At 34.5% G+C, this 22,470-nt stretch overlaps 1 protein-coding gene across 1 annotated transcript; it reads right to left on the bottom strand.

Annotated features, from left to right (window-relative positions):
- Positions 1-345: 345 nt before the first annotated feature.
- On the bottom strand, positions 346-21,460 carry LOC111707975 (F-box/WD repeat-containing protein 7-like). Its single transcript, XM_023481175.1, is given in 29 exon segments — positions 346-736; positions 1,851-1,936; positions 2,071-2,175; positions 4,003-4,101; positions 4,224-4,335; positions 5,153-5,224; positions 6,855-6,972; positions 7,227-7,456; positions 8,691-8,780; positions 9,071-9,179; positions 9,655-9,759; positions 10,149-10,246; positions 12,039-12,120; positions 12,634-12,860; positions 12,927-12,966; positions 13,141-13,323; positions 13,641-13,740; positions 14,551-15,016; positions 15,356-15,408; positions 15,697-15,788; positions 16,051-16,153; positions 16,707-16,815; positions 18,093-18,147; positions 18,352-18,416; positions 19,031-19,093; positions 19,878-19,943; positions 20,171-20,250; positions 20,359-20,401; positions 21,390-21,460. Coding segments are annotated over 29 exon segments (3,180 nt in total). The 5' UTR covers positions 21,441-21,460; the 3' UTR covers positions 346-658.
- Between the last annotated feature and the right edge of the window lie 1,010 nt (positions 21,461-22,470).

The raw sequence follows: 22,470 nt of genomic DNA on the forward strand, positions 1-22,470 counted from the left end.
CAGAAATTATAAAAATTACAATTTACAGGGAAATTATAAAATGATAAAAATAAGATCTAAAAGTTTAGAATTTTGAGAGATATTGGTTTTTGTTTTGTTCAATCTTGTTTTAAAGGGGTTGTTTACGTAATTCCTAGTGACCCTACATTTACAATAGAAACCTTTTAACATTTTTTCCAGCAAAAAATATGCATTTTCCCCGTTTTTCTGATTTAGAAATTGATTATCTTCAATTGCAGTTCTCAATTAAGCGATTTGCAGAGTTAGGTATCAAAGAGCTAAAGGCTAATATTGTAAATCTGGCGTGTAATCCTTTAAATAAAGAATCACTAAAAATTACGTTGACAGTCCCTTTAATTATTCCCTGACAACATTGTGTACCGTATCAAATCAACTCATTTCTTTAACTCTGAATGTATCAATGTAAATATGCAGAGGAATTGTAGGATCCCACAGTTTCGAGAGCTACTGTACTGTCATCTGTACTTAAGAACAGTGCGCAGTAAATAACTGCGCCCTGATTTCTTAGCAGGCCGCAAAACCTGATAAGAAATAAGGTAACACGTTTTTCGCCACGTGTTCATTTCGTACAAAAAGCACGATGTTCTAAGATGTACATGGTAAAGGTACAGTACAGTACACTGTACAGTAGAGGCAGCTATTTAACTTCCGAGTCGAAGTCTAGAACTAACAGCTTTGTTTCCTCAGTACCATTCCGGGAACCAACCGCACACACCTACATCATACAATACTGTTAACAATATACATAAATAAATAACATGAATATTTTCAGAGTAGAAATTTTATTTGTATTATCTCGTGTTTTGTAGTTGAATAAAAATACGAATGAATGAATGAATGAATGAAAGGATGAATGAGTGAATGAATGAATGAATGAATGGATGAATGAATGAATGAATGAAGGAATGAATGAATGAAATATATAATAAAACAAAAGAAGCAATCAAAGCGCGCGCATATATTGATCATTTTGAAAATCATGATGTTGGTATCGCTTAAGAATAAGCTAGAAATAGATAGGTCTAAAAGCGCTCCGCAGCACTGCACTGCACTGCACTGCACTGCACTGCAATGCAATGCAATGCAGCATTAAGTATCAAAAAAGGAATCTATAAAGGACCCCGACATGAGTCCCCTGACCGCAATGCATGGCATTATATTATTATATTAATCACTTTAAACGTCTACCGTGCAAGCATTAACAATTAAATAACCATGTTAAAACGACTCTGTGTGTAGTTTCAAGTAATCCACCAATTTTAAACGGGGCCCGGCATGCCTTATTTCAAATAGGAAAAGTTTATTCTTCATCTGATAAATAATGTTCAAGATATCTTAGTTTTCCCAACTTTATAAGTGCTTAATTTTAACCAGGGAGTAAGGAATAGTAGAAGGGAGATACAACTGACGGGACTCGCCCTACCATATGATTATGTATGCTTTGCAGACGATATTCCATTTTTATAAGACATATTCAGAACTGAGAAAAGATTATTGTATACGCGGTAATTTTACATCAGACAAATATTTCTTATACAAATGGAGTACCGTATGCAAAGCATGTATAATCATATGGGAGGGCGGGCCGCGTCAGTTGAATCTCCCATCTATTCCATGCTCCTTGATTTTAACCTTGTACAAGTCACTCTTATATTAAACCCACAAATGAAAAACAGTAATTTTTCAAAGTTAAAAACATGGATATCTTATTTATTATTGATCAAACAAAGCTTTAAAGAGTGTTGTCGTGAATCGGACATGCCACTTTATGGAGGGTCACTTGAAATTATGTCAACAATCCTTTTAAGTAGACGCGTGCGTGTACTGACCAGCCTAGTTGGAGAGGATCTAATCCTCCAAACAACTCCTCCAGATCCTCCAGACTCCAGGGATACGAGGTCACGGATATAATCCCCTAGGAGTAGGAGATCATGATCATTAATAATAATAATAATAATAATTATTGATAATTAAAATTTCAATTAATGATATTAACAATTTTTACACTGAAATTTGTCGATTTTTTTTTCCATAAAATAAGATACATACCTGATTTAACATCCCAGAGTTTAACCGTTCCATCATCTGAACTTGTGACAACAAAGTTCTTGTTAAAATGTAAACATGTCACAGCACTCTGATGTTTATTAGGACCTTGGAACAAGATAAATAAATAATATATAATAATATAATCTGTATTGGATTACGTTTGTACCGGAGTTATTTTACACTCTATTCTATGAAATCCATTAAAACACCAAACCACCCCGCTTATCATTGAAGTACACTTTGACCCCTAGAAGTATGAGTTCGCGGACTGTACAATTCTTGCTGATTTTGCGTACATAAGCTATCTATATTTATTTATTTATCTATGGTGCGTACTAAGGATGAGATTGAGACCACAGACACGAATGTACGGAATCTATAGTCCTCCTTATATTCATGATGGGATATATATTTTTAAGAATTACCCCCCCCCTCTCTCCCCTTGGAAATAAAAAACTATGAGATTGCTGAACCATCTTACATCTTACATCATTAGAAATATTTGATCTTGTCGTGTCTAATTCAACTACGTGTCAGTTTAAAAATGTCCGTCATTATTATTTGAATGCAATGGAAATGGAAGAAATATCGAGGAACCGTAAATCTAATGAGCTAAGTTCATTCATTCAATCCAAGAAACCTAACCACATAAATCTCAGGGTCAAGCACAGACAGGACGAGTACTACTGCAGTATATGCTCAGAATATCCATCTTTCATGGTACCTGGAGATAAAATAATCCGTCACAGACATAATTCTTCCAAGTTTATAAGAATGTACTCTGCCCCCCTGAGATGGGCGGAATACAACTGCACTACTTGCAAAACTACTCCTCATTCTCATAAGACCGGAGTAAGGCATCCAGTACTTGTGACCTCCAGCATCCTCAACAACTGGCAAGGATCGAAGAAGAGATATCAGCTTTAGAGTTTTAAATATTTATGCTTCGAATACTTGATTCCATCAATTGAATACAACAATTGAACTGTAAGATCTTAGATTTGAGACATTTATACACTACAACTAGTAAATATCCTCTCACTAGTCCTTAATAATGGACTATCTTATGTTTCTGTAAAATACTAATCGTAGATTATGTAAATCCATGGATCTCATGCAACTAGTCCTCATATAATTAATCTACCCTGTTTTAAACACATTTCGCCAACAATTCATAAAGAGATAATACTGGTACTTGACGGTGAATCGCCTTATCGTTTTATTTTTCCAATTTTTGTATTTTTTGTATTCTTTGTCAATTCCTTCTGATCCCCGTCACAGTTTCTGCTTATGATCTTTTCCACTTATACTTTACTTTACACTAAAACCTTAAAATGTACATTGTAAGCATTTTTTTCGTTCTACATTGGTCTATCATTAATGCTAATGTCTAAAACACCTCTCGTTACACTCCAAAACGAGACTCTATTTGCTAATTAATGGTGTATCGCCTTATTGTTCTTATTGTATTTTATTATTCCTATTTTTTCTTCAACCATCGGAATCATATCCCTACGAGCCTTCATTAATCATTAATCATTAAAGGCTGTCAGCTCATTTTACTGTCATTACTGAATTTACTTAACTTCAAAATAAAAATGAAAATTGTGTCATTTACCAAATCTTCAAGATTCCCACATAAATAAACATTTTTTCCGTGTAAAATATTAAAATCAAAATGTACCTATATTTGATATATATATATATAATTTACTTGTTATTTTTGTACTTTTGATCAATAAAAAGATTTGAATAATAATAATAATTATTATTTGATATGAAATAAAGCTGAAGAGTTTGTTATATGCAGAATATGATAATAACACGGGCCGTGGTTTGTTTAATAGTTATCAGTTATAACAATTTACAAATTTCGAAATATTTACTATTATTCAAAGAAGGAAAGAAGACGACAATCAGTCCGCTGTTTACCTGACAAGGTTTGAAGACATTGTCCTGTAATTATATCCCAGATCTTAACAGTAGAATCCGCATTCCCAGATACAAGGATATTATCCTTCAACTCCATACCTAGAGATAAATAAGTAAAAATAAAATATTACATTTAATCAGCTATTTTTTCCATTATGGCGACCTGAGATCAGCTGATAAACTAACATTGAACAACATTATTTAGAGATGATTTTGTATACCTGACGTAAGAGACTGATGACCCATAAGAGCGTGTTTGCAACTTCCGGTTTCTACGTCCCAGACTCGGATACTCGTGTCCAAACTTCCGGAAACCACGTGGGTTCCATCAAACTAGAAATAGTTTAAATATCTATAAAATCAAATTAGAACATTCGATTATTATGGTCAGTTGTATGGCCGATATTAGACAAAATAATTTCGAAATCTTAACTTTTTATGATCAACTGAACCTTATGTGTTATTCCATGAACTATTAAAATTAGTGAACAAAGACAACAAATTTCAAAATGTTGGATCAATTAAATAACTAGTCAACAATAGTCTAACTTCAGTGTTAACTGATCAAAAGTTGTTTAGGATAGATAGATAGAATTCCAGTGCATTGATAAGAGAGCCATACAAACCACAATTTAAACAATTATTGATTTACGAACAATTCACCAAATAAAGTAACTATAACTTCTTTTTCTGTAGATAAAATTTAAAAACACAGTGGATAAGACTTCAACTAAGCTAGGGGGCAAGAAAGCTTTAAAAATTCTGTTCAAAATATCACTTTCACGTATTAAGCGATAAATAACGAGAAACAACAAAAAAGCTATTTACTTTTTTAAAACTTTAGTTTCCTACAGGATTCTCCATTAAGTATTCTGGAAAAGAAAAAAAGGGAAGATAATTCAGTTTCAATTTTTCTCCAAACCATATGTTGTAATTTCTCTGTTATTTGTTTGTCAGATCATAACTCAGGAACCCCTAGACCAATTTGCCACAAATTTTGATTGGGGAACTTGGGAGAAGTACGGGAATGTTCTTAGCTTGAGTATCAGATTTTAACGGAAAAAAGCTAAAATCGTAACTTACGATAAGGTGCGACTAACTATGACTACCCTAGGCAATGCTGGGTTCCCAAGCTAGTAGTGGTATATACCTGTAAGGAATACACTCTGTTAGTGTGCCCAGATAAGGTATGAATACATTCTTCTCTCTCAGGATTCCAAACCTTAGGAGGAAAAATGTAAAAATAGTTAACAATTAAAGGGACTGTAAGTGTAATTTCAAGTGACCCTCCATGCACACTGCACAGATGTCAATTCATAACGGTACCCTTGAAGCCTTTTTTCTGATGAATGATGTTGAAGATATCGTCGTTTTCCTAGCCTCAACAAATGTACATGGGACAATTCATATAACCATTATAAAACCACAAAGAAACACGAATCTTTTCTTGAATATAAAGAAATTGAAAAATCAGTGAAAAATGCAGTGAGAAATGCTAAAAAAAAACTTTGAAAAACAGCTTGCAAAGAAATCTCGCCGTCATAACAAATCATTTTATTCTTACGTGCAGAATCTGAAGCAAGACGGAGAAATAACTAGTGACGACATTGTAATGACTGAAATTCTTAATACATATTTCAGTAGTGTTTTTTCAGCAGAGGGGGACGGTCCCATCCCAACCCTGTCGAGGCTGCCAAGTGAAGAAACTCTGTCGACTACTTTTTTCGATGAGTCTGATATTATTGAGAAGATTGACAAGATGAAACCTACAACTTCTCCTGGAACTGACGGTATCACTTCTACAATACTCAAGGAATTAAAAAACAGTATTTGTAAACCTTTAGCCATAGTTTTTAACAAATCCTTGAATGAAGGCTATGTCCCTGAGGACTGGAGACTAGCCAATGTGACCCCAATTTTTAAGAAAGGTGTTAAATGTAAACCTGAAAACTATCGTCCGATCTCATTAACTTCCCTTGTCTGTAAAACCATGGAGTCCATCTTACGGGATAAAATTGTCGACCATTTACAGAAAATGTAAACTGTAACTAAAGAGTTATTTAATCTAAAATGTAAACTGTAACTAAAGAGTTCACTAATCTAAAATGTAAACTGTAACTAAAGAGTTCACTAATCTCAAATGTAAACTGTAACTAAAGAGTTAATTAATCTCAAATGTAANAATGTGATATATGCAACCATATGAATATCATGTCAACAATCGGAAATTTTCTTATATACTCCGCCAGGAGTCCTGAAAATAATCCTAACATAAACAAAAACATATATGTTTTCCTGCAGAAGAAATGCGCAAATCACTCTGGCGGAGAAACCTCAATTGAAAATTAATAGTTTTCAAAAATTTTAACATTGACATCTAACTCATACTTGATAAGACAAAGCTTTTAGGTGTATGGTTGTGACTCGGGCATTGTCATCTTTGCATGAGGGTCCCCTAAAATTACGCGTACAGTCCCTTAAAATAAAAAATTCTCCGAAATGAAAATTAAAATAAAGAATTTTATGAAAAAAGATGAAACAATTAAATAATAGATTATAATTTGAATAAAAGATAAAAACACCATCAGCACAGCACTCAGCAGATGAATACTTCAAACAAAAAGTAAATTTTTAAAGAAGTTGTGATTTATTTTTAACAGTTTTAAAGTGGTTGCATCGGAATATAAAAAGATGAATAGTTAAGAATGGACGGGGAGGAATAAATATAAAAACCTAATTAGACGATTATTATATTTGGTAAATCAAGAAATTATGAAGTTTGATTTTTTCACCATTTTATCTTTATTATTATTAACATTCAACATACAAGGATATTACATAAACAACTATACCTTGACCATATAATCATAAGCGCCACTGACAACCAGTCTTCCGTCATACTGTACACACCGTACTGCAGCCACGTGACCTAAACAAAACAAATTTGTTTTCCCGAGAAATAAAAGGATTCTGATCTTGTGCTACTTTAAAGGTTCCTAGATTAATGGATTTTTTTCTTCTTTTCTAAACATGGTCATTGTGTTTAATTTAAATAAAAATATTTTTGTACAACTAAACACTGATTTTATTAGTCGACGAAAGAATATTTGAACATGAAAGAGATAGTTTCGTATGCTTAGCTCCCGGATCAAGAAATTCCGTCAAATTTTCTTAAAGGGGATGGTGGAGTTGGCACATTTGATGTAGGGAAAACTATAATTTACCTGTCTGTAGAACCAGAAACTTTATTTTACCTGTCTGTAGAACCAGAAACTATAATTTACCTGTCTGTAGAACCAGAAACTATAATTTACCTGTCTGTAGAACCAGAAACTTTAATTTACCTGTCTGTAGAACCAGAAACTATAATGTTTCCTTGCATCTGACTGCTCCAGACCCCTCCTGTATGACCAACAAGTGTACGTAAACACTTCCCTGTTCCTGCAGACCAAACCTAGACAATAGTGTGTACTGTGTTTTCTTCAGCTTTTAGGCTGAGGAGCAAATATCAATAAAAATTCTCCTCCTGGACCGTCTTATAATTGTAATTCTTATAATTGTAATTCTTATTTTTATCTTTTTAGGACTTACTATAGATATGAAATGATACAAATTATTTTTCATTGAACAGACTTAAAAATTTCCATTCATAAAGATTACGAAACGACTGAGGTTTAGTGATAAATCGTAAACGAGTTAAAGGACATCTTTGTGAATGGATCTCTTAAATTGGAGTTAAAGGAAATCTTTGTGAATGGATCTCTTAAATTGGAGTTAGACATCTTTGTGAATGGATCTCTTAATTGGAGGCTTACATAAAAATATTCTTTTTAAACATTGCATACGTACTGTCGACGTTCAGTTGAGATGTAAAAGTCTAATTCAAACTGAAGATTATTAAGATTTTGTCATTCTTTAATTCTAATGATGGCAATTTCTGTCTTTTGTTCTTTGGAAAATTTCTGTTTGAAGTTAGCGTAGATAATGAAAATATGTTAATGCCACTGAAATAATCTCTTACATGGTTACATGTTTTCAAATATATAAATTATTGAAAAAAAAATTTAAAAGAAAAAATCTGGAAATCATCTTGAGGAACAGATTACAGATCAAAAACATATTTTACGTAATTTTACTGTTGTCGTGCATTAGTTCATTCACTTCTGCGATTATTTCAAATTAACGTTAGACATTAAACGCAATATTACACACCCGGCCATGTTTATAGTTTATCTACGTATCTTGAAGGAAAAAAACACATTAAAAATATTAATGTTCGGAAAAATAAAAATTTGAAAATGTGAGAAGGCAACATTTGCCACTTCTCATGTTACATTTATGAATTAAAGGCGCATTTTAATGATTAAAATTTCTTAGTTTTCAATGTTTTAATTTTGATTTTTAAGTCCAACATTTATTCAAATGTCGCAGGGCCTCAGGGAAAAGAACAGATGCAGGGGGATGAAATGTAAGGACATTATTATAATTTTATACATTTCCATCGAACCATCAATAGGGAAATGTCCCAGGGGGGATGCAATGTCGCAGGGGGAAAGAACTGATGTAGGGACATTATTATAATTTTATACATTTCCATTGAACATCAATAGGATAAACCATCATTTAAAACTTCAGTTTGATCTTATATTTATTTAAATTTTTTTCCTCTAGAAATATCTTTTATTTACCTTGAGCGTATTATCATCTGAGCCAGACACTATTCTACTACCAGAAAACTGCAAACATGTGATGACGTGATCATCATGACCCTTTAGCACCTAAATATGGGATTGTTAAAACGAAATATTATATGAATAGCATAACACTTCAGGAACAAAACATATACAAAAAAAAACATATCAAGACATAAAATAAAGTGAATGAAGAAAATATATTTTTAAGAATGATTTGTTATGCTTTGGGAGAAAAATTAAAAGTTACGACATGAAAAGGCAAGTATTTTATTCTGTTCGATGAAGGGGCGGGGGGGGATTTTTAACGAAAATATACAGCCCAGTGTGAATGGAGTAAAAAGAAATATATCAATAAACTAAAATTTTGTTCATACCTTCGGAGATTTGATTGGATTCATTCTCCAGTTCATTTCTATATTATGCTGGCGCATAAAGCCAGTTTTCCAGGGAGAATAGGTAAACCCAGAGCTGTACTTTCTTCTCCTAGATACGGATGCATTTCATTATTTTTTTTGCAAAAAATTGCAGTGCTTTAGATCCAGTCCATTATTTCGCGGTTCCGGCTCCAGTCCAGCGGCGTATTAAATAGCTTATCAGATTTGGGATTTCTAATTTTTTTTTTTAATTTAACATCGAGATCGTAGGGGGAAACCAATCCCTCATTCAAATCAAATTAAATCTAAAAGGGAACCCAATGTGAGCAGTTTACAAATAAGGAACACAAAGACTGCCTTCAGAGCGCTACTTAATTTGTGGGTAGTAGGACGCGCCTAAAACTCCGATTGATAAATCAACTTTCAAAGACTATAGAGTTTGCTGCTTTGTTGTTTGTATTATGAGATATTTTAACCCCCTAGCTCTGCATATTTTTGCAGATCCGGATACAGGGAGCCGCGATCCGGAACTTAAGCAATGAAATTGTCAAAACTATCAGCTTTCTTGATAACTGGCCCCATACCTGTAGTTTTCCCTGCAGTCCTGGAGCCCTGCTTCCCGGCATTTCTCCCGCCATAATAGGTTATCCTCTGCTAGTATTCTCCAGTACCGGCACGTCTGGGCCGCTCTGAACAGAAAAAATATTATTGCGATTCCAGATTCAGGTGTATAAATTTTCAGGCATAAACCCAGGATTGGATGAATTAAAATTTGAAAGGAGAATGCCAAAAAATTTATTTATCCTTTAAAATATTTATTCTCCCCACCCAATACAAGAAGAAAATCATTAATCTTTGTTTGTTAGAATCAAAGCCGTGATTAATATCCGCATTGTAATGGGAAGTACCGAGGGTTGACCATTTAAATTGATAACTATTTCACAAGTAAATGATTATCCCAAAATTATTTTTCCCTGCTACAAATCGTTAGCCCCCCCCCCCCCATCCTTCTTGAGAAGCCCAAACCGGCCACTAATTCTCACACTGCGCATATTATACGGGGAGGGGGCGCTGTTACCTGAGAAGATCTTTAGGATTGAGGTAGGATAAAACGTAAAGTGCCAACTCCTTAGGGAGTAACGAGATAAAATCCCGCTGGAACTGCGGCTCAATCACCTAAAAATTATCCCGAGATATTATGATAATCTTATGAGGAAAAAAATGTAATAATGGAAATTCTTAAACGAGATGAAATAATCTTGATGTATTCTTTAACGAAGGCCGCAGAGATTATTTCATCGAGTTTAAGAATTCCATTATTACATTTTTATCCTCATAAGATTATGATTATATCATATTTGTGAGGTTCCATGGGCACATACCCAAGAAATTATAGTAAAAAATAATTCTGGTGAAAAACAACTATTTCAAGTTGGAACAGTTCACATTATGAAAGGTTGCAATAAGTTTTATGCTCTTGTTCTGACTATCACTGTTTTTTATTTTTCTAATTTTAAATTGGTACTTAATTTGAAAGTAATGCATGTGGTGTGATTGTTTCCTTAGTTTAGTTTTTTTGTTTACCAATTTCTAATGATTTTGCTCGTTTTTTCAAGTTGATACTACATTTAGATACAGTATGTTTAATGTCCCCTGAGTTTTTTAGATGGGGAGAAGGTATAGTGTCTTCATTTATAGAAGAAATCATTTTCTGGATATTAGATCCTAAATCTTCCAAAAAGAGGAGATAAAGCAGGTTATCTAGTAAGAATCAGTTCGACATGAACTGATGAAGATCTTTGTCTTTTATTCATGAAGCAAGATTTACTGGTTTGTTTTCATTGCTATGGAGTGCTAAGACTCCATTAAAAGTTGTGACACTAATATTTCAATGATAAGTTTTTATATTTTTTTTGGTTTTGATTGTGGTTTCACTTCATCATCTCGAACTATGTGAGATATGGTGACTCAGACTGAAAATCTCTGACCATACTATTTCAAGTACGCAGAGATCACCAAACTTGGTTTGCAATAAAGATGAACTAAAAAAAATAATAAGTAGGCAGTGGGCAGTATGCTTTGAGACTCGGCAGTTTGATGAAAGAGTCTAATGTAAGGCTAAAAGCATCGACCATATTTTTGGGAAAGGTCAGTAAATGTTAATTTCCACTCTTCTGTCAGGACTAGGGTTGAGATTCAAATTGATATTTCTGAATTAAGATATATCAATACTTCAAAAAACAAAAAAGGTAAGTGAGCATGAAAAGGTAAGTGAGCATGTTATACAAAGTAAAAGAGGTAAGTTTGCATGTTTTAATATAAAAGAAAAAGGTAAGTGACCATGTTGTTTTTAAGTTAAAAAAGGCAAGTTTGTATGTATTAATGTAAAAGAAAAAAGGTGAGTTTGCCCTGTCCATGTTTTCAGTACAAAATAATTAAGTTAATATCAATATTGATCTATACTGAAAAGATCAATATAAGGAGCGTGTAAGAATGAATATTCTTCAACTAGTGTAAGAATGTCCATTCTTTAATGCTCGGAGCCTGTAAGAATATACATTATTTCACGCTCTGACCGTGTAATAATTTCCATTCTTACACGGTCTGAGCGTTAAAGAATGAAAATTCTACACCTACAGAGTAAGAATAAGCATTCTTAAACGCTAGTAAGCGAACAATATTAAAATTGTTCCTCCTGAACCGTGTAATAATGGGAATTCTTATACGATAGCTTTACTACTATGGAACCAAACAGATATGATATAATACATGTTCTTTAGGATCTTCTGTCAAATTAATCCAACATTAATGCATTTTCTTATTTCATATCAAGATACATTTTCATTCGTTTGAACTTTGTTTAAGACTGTTTCGTCTTCTAAAACTGTCTTATGTCAATTAAAAATAATTTTTAACAATTAATTTTTTACATTTTGGTTACATTATTTGATTGGATGATTGAGGTTACCTGCATCATATGCCTGACTTGAGAAGGCTCGCATGTATTGATTAGTTGATTGATTGCGACTAATCTCTCTGCATTGCTCCATCTACGGATAAAAAATATTTGATTTTTAAAGATTGAAATCTGTAAGAGGTCCCAATGTTTGACCCCAGACCGCCGCAAGGTGCAGGAAGCACCGTCCTGCCCTGAAAATGATCTTGACCTTAACGTAAAAATGATCTTGACCTTCACGGGAAAATTATCTTGACCTTCACGTGAAGATGATTTTGACCTTTGTGTGAAAATGATCTTGACCTTCACGGGAAAATGATCTTGACCTTAAAGGGAAAATGATCTTGACCTTCACGTAAAATGATCATGACCTTCACGGTATGATGACCTAGACCTTGACCTTCACAAGTTCACGATAAAGTGAATTTAGGCCGAATTTTAAAAAGTTAAACCGCATCGCTGAACCACCAAAAATCGGTTCCAATTGCGCACCGGCTCAAATCTCGTAACATTGAAAAAATTTCAAGTAAAACCAACCATGTTCGAGCCACGTCTCAAATTTCTTAAATTCGGCCTCTTGACAACAACCAGGTGTTCTAGATTGTACCTGGAGAAGATGGAGACCCAATCTAGTATCTCCTGGGGAGGATTCTCTCTGTCCGGTATAATATTACGGCCTAGCCCGGGGGAGAATAGGGCCCGGGGGGAGGGTTTCAGAGGATTCACAGGCGGATTCAGAGGTCCTTCAAATTCCATATCTTCGACATCAGCAGCTTCGGGAGAGGCAGGGGAGGTAGGAGCAGTGTTATCACAGATAGATAAATATGGAGCTTCCTGTAAGTATAACAATGAAGGTAAAGTTGCGATCTTGTAAATAACAAAATTTTAAAGATGCTTTACCTCTATATTAAGAGAGTCCATAAAACAGTCTGAAGTTCGCCTAAACAAGAATTTAAAGTTAACCTCTATCATTCCAAACCAAGGCCAACCCATCCAAATTTTAGCTAGCCCAAATATTTGGACATATCTGATTCTTCGATATTCGTAACAAAATAGTTTTTAGCTGATCTATGCCCCCCCCCCCCCCTTCCCTTCTGGATATGTATGCACCAACCTAGTATTGCTAGAAGTGTGAGAAGTATGAAGAATGGTCCCAGATCCCAGAGGAGTCATATCCAGGTCCGTAGAGGTCCCTGAAGGTGTGCTATTCAGGTCCATGGTGTCCCGGACCCTGTGACATGATAAACCTAGATCCGGTGTATCCCCTCCAACATCAACTTCTCCGGAATCTGTCTCCCTAACATTTTCAATAAAAATTATGTTTAAATTGAAGGGAGTTCGATAAAACCAATTTCTTGATTACTTATTTGCAAGTTGATTTTTTGTTTAAAAGTTGATTTTTATACTCCAAATTGATTGATTTATTTAAATGATTGATTGATTTTAATTTGATTAATTGATTTCAAATTGGTTTATTTCTACAAAATTCATCGATTAATCTAAAATCGAATTATGCATAAAAAATTTGGGGATAGATTTTAAATTAATCGATTTTTAACTTGATTTTCTACTAAAAATTGATGGATGGATTTAAATTGAATAATTTATTTGTACCTGACAGTGGTGAAGGTGAAGGGTTTAGGAGTAGAGTCTCCCGACATCAGTTCTAGGGGTTTTCTTTGTTTCTTAGACGGGACACAGGATAGAGATAATTCTAGAATAGGAGATAATAAATATATAATATAGATAGACGGGACGAATAGGGATAATTCAAGAATTGGAGATAATATATAAGAATATAGAAAGACGGGACACAGGACAGAGATAATTCTGGAATAGGAGATAATATATATAGAAAGATGAGACACAGAATAGGGATGATTCAAGAATTGGAGATAATATATATAGAAAGATGGAACACAGGATAGGGATAGTTCTAGAATTGGAGAAACATGATGGATAGATACAGATAAATAGACACGGCAAAGGAAAGTGAAGATGTATAAACAAGTCTAGCTAGAGAAGCAAAACATCAAGATATTAAATGAACAAATAATCAAGAAATGTTTGATATTTATTTTAAACATTTGAACTAAATATGTTTAAAATGTTTGAAGGAGTTATTTTTAAATTATTTGGAGAGAATTCAAATTAAGAAATATTAACAAAATGTCGAGTTAAATATTAAAATAACTCTAATCCAATCAAATAAGAATTAATGAATGATGGGTCGGCTGATATAAAAGAATGAATGAATATTCTAATAGAGGTATTTTTTAAAGAACTAATATGGGGAGCTAAAAATTTGACTTAAACTTACTAGCTACTCATTTTATAACTTCTTTCCCAAAAGTATATTTGTGCTCCATTTAAATCATTAAGTTTAGCCAAATTCGCGATAAAAATTAATTTTTAACGCAGAGTACATGAGGGGAGTTTTCTTTTCTAAATGGAGGCAATAATTTTATAAGAAAATATATACCCTTCTGTTTTAACGGAGGAATGAATGAATTCCTATACAAACCTGAAAAACTACCGGATTTCCGTTTAGGTCGGAAGTTTTCAGCTTCAGTCTGTGTTTGAAAATTGGCAGTTTGTTTTAGAGGCTGGACCCGGTCTGATGAGGTTGAGATTGACATGGAGGCTTTTGAATTTGAAACAGAGGCTGGTTTGGATTTTAAGTAGGAAGAGTCTGCTGTAGAGGTTGATTGATCTGTTGTTGAAGGGAGAATGGAGGGTGAGGAGGATGAGATGAGGGGAGTTGTGGAGGCTGAGGAACATGTCAGAGAACTAGGTATCGGTTTAGATGATGAACATGTTGAGGGCAAGGAGGAGGAGGATGATGATGATGGGATGAGGGTTGAGCTAGAAGAAGATGAGGATGAGAGGATGGTAGCGAGCGAGGATAAAGAAGAATGAGGCTGGAAATATTCGGATTCAGTTTGGGAGGTTTTGACCTCGTAGCTCCGACCAGAACCGGAACGACAGGTCTAAAAGAATGAAAATAAATAAAATCAGAATAAATATAATCAATGATAAATGAATCGATTGGTTAATCCATGGAAAGAGCGATGAACTTGAATCGAAATATACAAATAAAATAGATACTATAGTAANCCCCCCCATGATCTGGGCGGGATGGAAAGATAAACTGAATGACGTAGAAAGGGATAAATGATGTCAAGAATTTTGAATGAATTAGTATGAAGGGGTGTTTTTCAATCGTGCGACAGGGCAAGGACTTATTTGTGCCTTTCCCCATTAGCGGTCTTTGTTTTACAAACTAGGGTGGGAATGAGATCTAAACCCTCTGATTGATTGATATTCACCTGAGTATACAGATCACAGATAGGTAGATGAGTATCCTCTGCGTCCGGGGTTTCTAGAATTAATGATACATTTTAATTGGAAATTCATAAATAGAAAACGGGAAAATCTTAAATTCTCTTTTTTCGTGTACGAAGAAAAAATAGTTTCGAGTTAACTGACGTTAAGAGGAAGAGGGGCAAGGTTCCATATTCCAGGAATGTATATTTTATAAATAATATGGTTTATATATTAAATTGGGCAACAATTCTTGTCAAAAGGGGGCGGTTAATAATTTATAATGAAAAAATACACCCCTGGACAGGAAGCGCCCTGGAATCCAAGTTTTTTATCTTGTTTTTACCTACAGTACTCTCAGGATTACTGGATCTTGAGCAGCAGCGAGATAAAGTAGATTCTACAAGAACTACTTCACAATTATCACAGAGAGACGTTCTAAATAACAAATTATCTTGAATAAAAGTGACTGTCGGCGTGGTTTAACGTGACCCTGAATTTAAAAAGTTCATGCGCGAATCACACCGGCACCCTTTATCCCTTTAACAGATTTGAAATATGATATTGTCGTTCCTCTCCTAGGTTGCAAGTCACTTCAATGAAGAAAAAACCGCAATCAAAATAATAAATTTTTATATAACAAAATATTAATATTGGATTGCTTCTTCTTTATTATTTCTAGTTTCTAGTTGAGCCGTACCTTCGTGAGGAAATACCAAGGGAGTCCATTGAGTCATCGTTCTGTACTAGAGAGTCCATGGAATCCTCATTTTCGTCAGTCCCGTATACGTCGTGGTCCTCGACTAAAAGGGAAGGAATGAGAGAGCAAATTGATGGACTGCTTTGGACAGAAAATAAATTCAGTTAAAAAAAAACCTTTATATAAATACCAAAACTGTGTATCATTAAGGTTAAATTCTTAATAAAAAAAAATATTTTAAGTTGAATAATCGAAGGCGTATTGTATTGAGAGAATTCGGACGGAAAAATTATAAAGTTTTAAAACATATCAGGAATATCAGGACAGAGATCTGAAAATGTTGAATCAGAATCTAGATTCATTTTCACAAACCTTCTGAGATGCATAAGCAGTGATTTTCACCCCCCCCCCCCCCCCGAGGTGGTTGACTAAGCAATCACATCACATCACATCACATCACATCACATCATGACATCACATCACATCACATCACATCACATCACATCACATCACATCACATCACATCACATCACATCACATCACATCACATCACATCAAGTGTACATCTGAAAGGGAACCCAACGTAGAACCCCCAGACTGCCTTCAGGGCACAGCGCCACACCGTGCAGCTGCTGCGAGGAGTCCAATAACATTACCTATGGCTTCAGTCACATTCTTAGATTTCCAGATCTCCACGTTCTCCCTCCTGTCAAGGGTTTCCTTGGGGAGTTCAATCTCGTCCTCCTCGACCTCAGGCACATCCAACTTCAAGCAAATTAGAAATATTTTCACATTTAAAGGGAGAGACCGAGTAGATATGTTAGTTGAGCTGAAAGTGCAGTATTGTAGAGAAAATCTTAAGAATTTATTCGATACCAATGAGACATTTTTACGGTGTACAATTTTTTAAATTAGAGCCTAAAGTCATTTGTAATATTTCACCAGTTGTTTCAGTCAGCAAAGGAAACTTTTTTACTATTCTTAAATAACATAGAAAAAAACATGTAACTAGTTGCATGTATACAAACAGGTTGAGAAAAATAGTGAACTTAAATCATTGAAAATAAGTTTTCAATTTCATTTAAAAATCTTGCAGGTTTCAGCTAGGGTCGCTTGTCGGAGGTTCTTCATTAAGATGAAATTTTGTAGAAATCTGCAAATAAAGTTACAGAGACGGCTTATGATGATAACGATATAATCGATTCTACGGTTCTACTATGGCTTTCATTGATAATTTCTTTGGAGAAATATGTTCCTAAATAGCAAATTAGCCTATAAAATAATTTGTTCACATGTTTTCTTCATGTTATTTAAGAATTGTGAAAAACGTTTCTTCTGCTGACTGAAACAACTGGTGAAATATTACAGAAGACTTTATGCTCTTATTTAATAATCCCGTAAAAATGTTTCATTGGAATAAAATGAATACTTTAGTTTTTTCTCTACAATACTACACTTTTAGCACAACTACCAAGTCTAGCTGCATTCTCCCCTCAAAATTTTAATTTTAACTGCATAATTAATTCATGCATCTTCTTTGAGGAAAAAGTGAGAGTGCATAAAATGCTTGTGAAGTATATATTTACAACACCAAAAAGGTTTATTTAAGAAATGCATGTTTATTGTTCATTGTTTAATGTTTATAAAAGAAAACTACTAGAAAATAAATGAATAAATAATTTTGTTGGTTGTTTTCTTGTAATTTATGAATGAAGACTGAAGAGGTAAGAAGAGGACATATAAACATGAAGAATGTCTAAATTAATTTCAAGCTTGATATGAATTATCTATAGTGTCGTAGGGAAGTATATGGGTATAAAATTTCTTTTGCCTTGGGACTGGGAGGAAGGGGAAGGTAGAAAATTTTACACTAAGTTTTTCCAATGTTTTTGATATTTTCTTCAGTTTATTTGCCTTTAAAACTTACTTATTTCCCAAATTTAGTAGGATTTTTTTTAAAACTATGAGAGAAGGGGCAGGGGGAAGGTTTTGAACAAATTAAATTATTAACTCTATATTTCTGGGAGGGGGGTCTGGGTTACCTGTGTTGAGGAGGACGGCAAAGGGTTTATCAGATCTGCGCTGGTTTGAGTTTCTCTACATTTTCAAACATATTTATTTCAATAATAAATCAAAATTCTTCAATCTGTCACAGGAGTGTATAATTTCTTCTAAGTCACCCCCCTCGACTCTTCGAAAATCAGTTTATGGCCAATTTATATCTTTTGTTACCAAATTCAGCTAAAAATCATAATCTTTTCATGATGTTACATTAAATGATTAACATAATATTTGTTTTTCCTATGGTGTTTTCTTGTTAAAACGGTGGTCGATTTTGTCTCACTGTCTGAAGGGTACTCATCCATCTAAAAATTCAACATTATGGATACATACTTTAATAAAAAAATTAACTTAATTTTTTGGCTTGCACCAAGGGTAATAAAACGTGATACAAAAAATATTTTCATTTAGTGAAATGATTAAATATTAGTTCACAGTACGTTTTCTATGTCTCTAAAAATCTGACATTTTTGCAATCTGAAAACCAGATTTTTTTTTATAAGGTTGATATTTCCTTAACATATGATTCATAACCCCTCCCTAATAAATCAGGACTATTCCGAAAAATTTATATTTTTTAGAGGAAAAAATTTCCAAAACTAGCTTCTTGATTATTCCTTCTTTACGGGACTGTCAAATGAGTGGAATGTCCGATTTACAACAGTACACTAAAAGCTTTGTCAGATCTAAAAAGAAAAAGATATTTTTTTGCGAACACTGTTAATTTTCATTCTTACGTTTCTCTTCGAAAGTAACTTCGTAATCAATGAAGAACTACGTCATTGTTCACATATTAGATCAGATTCAGGTTTTATGGGTATACCCCACTTTAAATGGAGTGTCTATTAAAATTACGATGGCAGTCCCTTTAGATCGTCAAACTTTGTCGAAGAAAGGCTCCAAAAAAATGAGTTTTTACCTTAATTTTATCTGAACTAACAGGTTTATTTCCAGTGATGGTTTCAACACCAGGATTCAACTTCTAAATCATTTAAAACACAATTTCAGGGGGTGTATATTCTTCAGAAAAAAAACCCCGCACCCCAAAGTGATTTTTAATAATTGGGAAAGTAGGGGAAGGAGGGGGGGGGGAGGGTATTTGACATGAAGAGGCAACTTTTTTCATTCTTTTAGATACTTTTTACCAAAAAATCATTTATTTTCCCAATTAAACAGGGGTCATTGTGAACGTTGACAAGTTTATTGTGTACGTGTACTACAGTTCAGAAATGTGTATTGCATTTGGGGTGTTAAAGGATGTAAATATCAGTAATATATAAAAGAGACAAATTATGATACGCTGAAAAATAACGCTCCCTTGCAGTAAACATTCTGCAGTGTGAAATTTTTTCTATAATTTGACATCATACTTCTAAATGTTTACAATAACGACATGGCTAATTTCTGCCCCTAATATCAATTAATTATTTGGGACCGTATTGGATGGAATTATATGGACCCCCTTCAATTCAGTGAATATCATTATTAAGCATATATGACTGTAAGGGGATAACTATTTTTTAAGGGGGGGGGGGGAAAATAATTTTTCGAGAAAGCATATACCACTGCATAATTCACATCCAATTCAAGACATTTATTATGTTAGATAGTTAAACTTTTTTACATTTAATTGCGAGATTTTTTAAATTTTATGAACAGTTTCACTCTTGGCCTGTACTCAAATTCGAACCCAGACGGGGAAATATACATTTAAAGCGTAATATGTAATTTTCAACAAAATATTAATACTAGTTCAAAACTATTACTTTTACTATTTTTCTATCCACGCCCCAGCACTCTTCATTGGAACAGGATGATCCAGAATCAAAAACCTGAATGGATATTTAAGATTATACAAGCTGGTGAAACCTACGTCCTTCCACTGCGATATCTGATAAATTCTAGATTTTACCGAATTTAAGAACCGAAGTGTCGCCATCTTTGTAGTAAAAATCGTTATATAGGAAATTACCGGGCAACTTGCTAGCTGACGTCTGTTTAGTCCAATTCAAAAACTTTGAAAACCATTTCCCAAGTATCTTTAACAAATATTGCTCACCTCGAGATCAAAATCTGCGGCTGAGTTGCTCGGCCCGGGTTTAGGGTCGTCTTCAGACAGTTTTGTTATTTTGGAAGGTCCTTCAACATAATAATTAAGTTGAATTTATAAGAAAAGATCTTATCTTTCTCAAGAAGATTTACCCCTCCCCCCCCNCCCAATCTTTTTACGGCAATGATAGTTCTTACCTGGTTTTTTAATATTCTGTTTTGCTGGATCTTCAACACTCTCCTAAACGAAAACATATATAAATCATATTTCCAAAAATCAACGAAATTACAATTTTTTATAAAATTCTTTAAAAAAGATCTTCTTCATTTCGGTAATGTTATATTGTCTATACGTAACATCCACCCTACTGAGCTTCTGACCTACTAACTTTCCGACCTACTGCAATGTCGGACCTACGTCAGCTTTTAATTTTTGTATTAATTGAACTTTGAAGGTTAGGTTAGGTTAAGAAATTTTCTGGGCCGAACACAGTGGCTAGGGGGCCGAGCGCCGCGGGGTCTGTCCTAGTATACGATTTTTTGACCCCCCCCCTTTATCAATTTTGTACATGACCATTTATTTTTCAGCAAATTTATTATTATTTATTTTTTTGTTATTTAGGGTTAGGTTAGGTTAAGATACTTTCTGGGCCGAGCGCTGCGGCTAGGATGGGCTAGGGGGCCGAGCGCTGCGGCCACGGGTTAGGTTAGTTAAGACACTTTCTGGGCCGAGCGCTGCGGCTAGGATGGGCTAGGGGGCCGAGCGCTGCGGCCACGGGTTAGGTTATTTAAAACAATTTCTGTGTTATTTAGGGTTAGGTTAGGTTAAGATACTTTCTGGGCCGAGCGCTGCGGCCACGGGTTAGGTTAGTTAAGACACTTTCTTTTGTTATTTAGGGTTAGGTTAGGTTAAGATACTTTCTGGGCCGAGCGCTGCGGCTAGGATGGGCTAGGGGGCCGAGCGCTGCGGCCACGGGTTAGGTTATTTAAGACACTTTCTGGGCCGAGCGCTGCGGCTAGGATGGGCTAGGGGCCGAGCGCTGCGGCTAGGACAGGCTAGGGGGCCGGGCGCTGCGGCCACAAGTCCATATAGCAGCTGTAAAACCACGTGCTAGTAGGTCGGATGTGTAGCATAGCAGATTTGGCGTAGGTCAGAAGTGGAGTGTAGCGGATTGGCGTAGGTCGAAAGATACACCACATGATTTCAGATGTAAATATCAAATTATTACCTTATTAGTGCAAGTATCTACACTGTCGCCCTGTACACCATCCTTTTCCATTACACTAGAGAACTAAGGCTCTGAAATATAAGAAGAAATGATATTCGGATGCGTCTTTTATTAGTTCAGGGCTAGGTTGGGTTAAGACAATTTTAGGGCCGAGCGCTGCGGCTAGGACAACCTGGGAGACCGAGCACTGCAGCTAAGACATGCTAGGGGGCCGGGCGCTGCGGCCACATGACCAATTGAATCCATGTGTTACATATGAGATCAATGTACAAAAATGGTAAGAGGGAGGGGGGCGGGGACCAAAAATCGTTCTCTAGGAAATTACCTTACACTCAAAACATTATCAGCTGATTTTAACCTTTACAAATAATTTCTCAGCGAAACCACGAAATTAGAGTTATTGGAGAAAAAACAGCTTGAAAGAATCCAAGAAATATTATTATAAATACGCACATTGGCCCCCTCCCCCCTTACTCAAAAATACGTTCCTTACGTTGAGCGCGCGCACAAGGGATGTCAATGGCGGATACAGGAGTGACGTCACAGATGATAATTATAAGGGTTGTTCAACTCCTAGAGACATCTAGTGAAATATTTAGAAACTATTTTAGTCGTCTTCGTTAACTTAATAATTATTTAAATCCAGAAAAAATAATAAATATCTTAATCAAGACATGTACATTTTTTCCTTTCATAATAAAATGTAGATTTGAAAATGAAAATATCTTCTTTCTTCGATAAAACAGCTTTAAACAAGCTACTTTTAAAATATAAAATATGAGGTTTCGTGATTATTTGAGACTATTCAGCGGCATTCAGCGCAATCACAACACACGGGGAGAAATGTGTGATCGAAACTGAAATAGTTCAAGAATAATTATATTTTTTTTGATGTAGGTTGCATAACATTACCAATTATTTGATGTTTTTAATCTCTTTTTTGCAATGATTAAAAAATCGTATGCTAGGACAGACCCCTTGTTTTAAACACATTTCGCCAACAATTTAAAACGAGATAATACTGTTACTTAATGGTGAATCATCTAATCATTTTATTTTTCCAAGTTTTGTATTTTTTGGC

The sequence above is a fragment of the Eurytemora carolleeae genome, unplaced genomic scaffold, assembly GCF_000591075.1.
Source record: "Eurytemora carolleeae unplaced genomic scaffold, Eaff_2.0 scaffold848, whole genome shotgun sequence".
In the NCBI taxonomy this organism is placed as follows: domain Eukaryota; kingdom Metazoa; phylum Arthropoda; class Copepoda; order Calanoida; family Temoridae; genus Eurytemora; species Eurytemora carolleeae.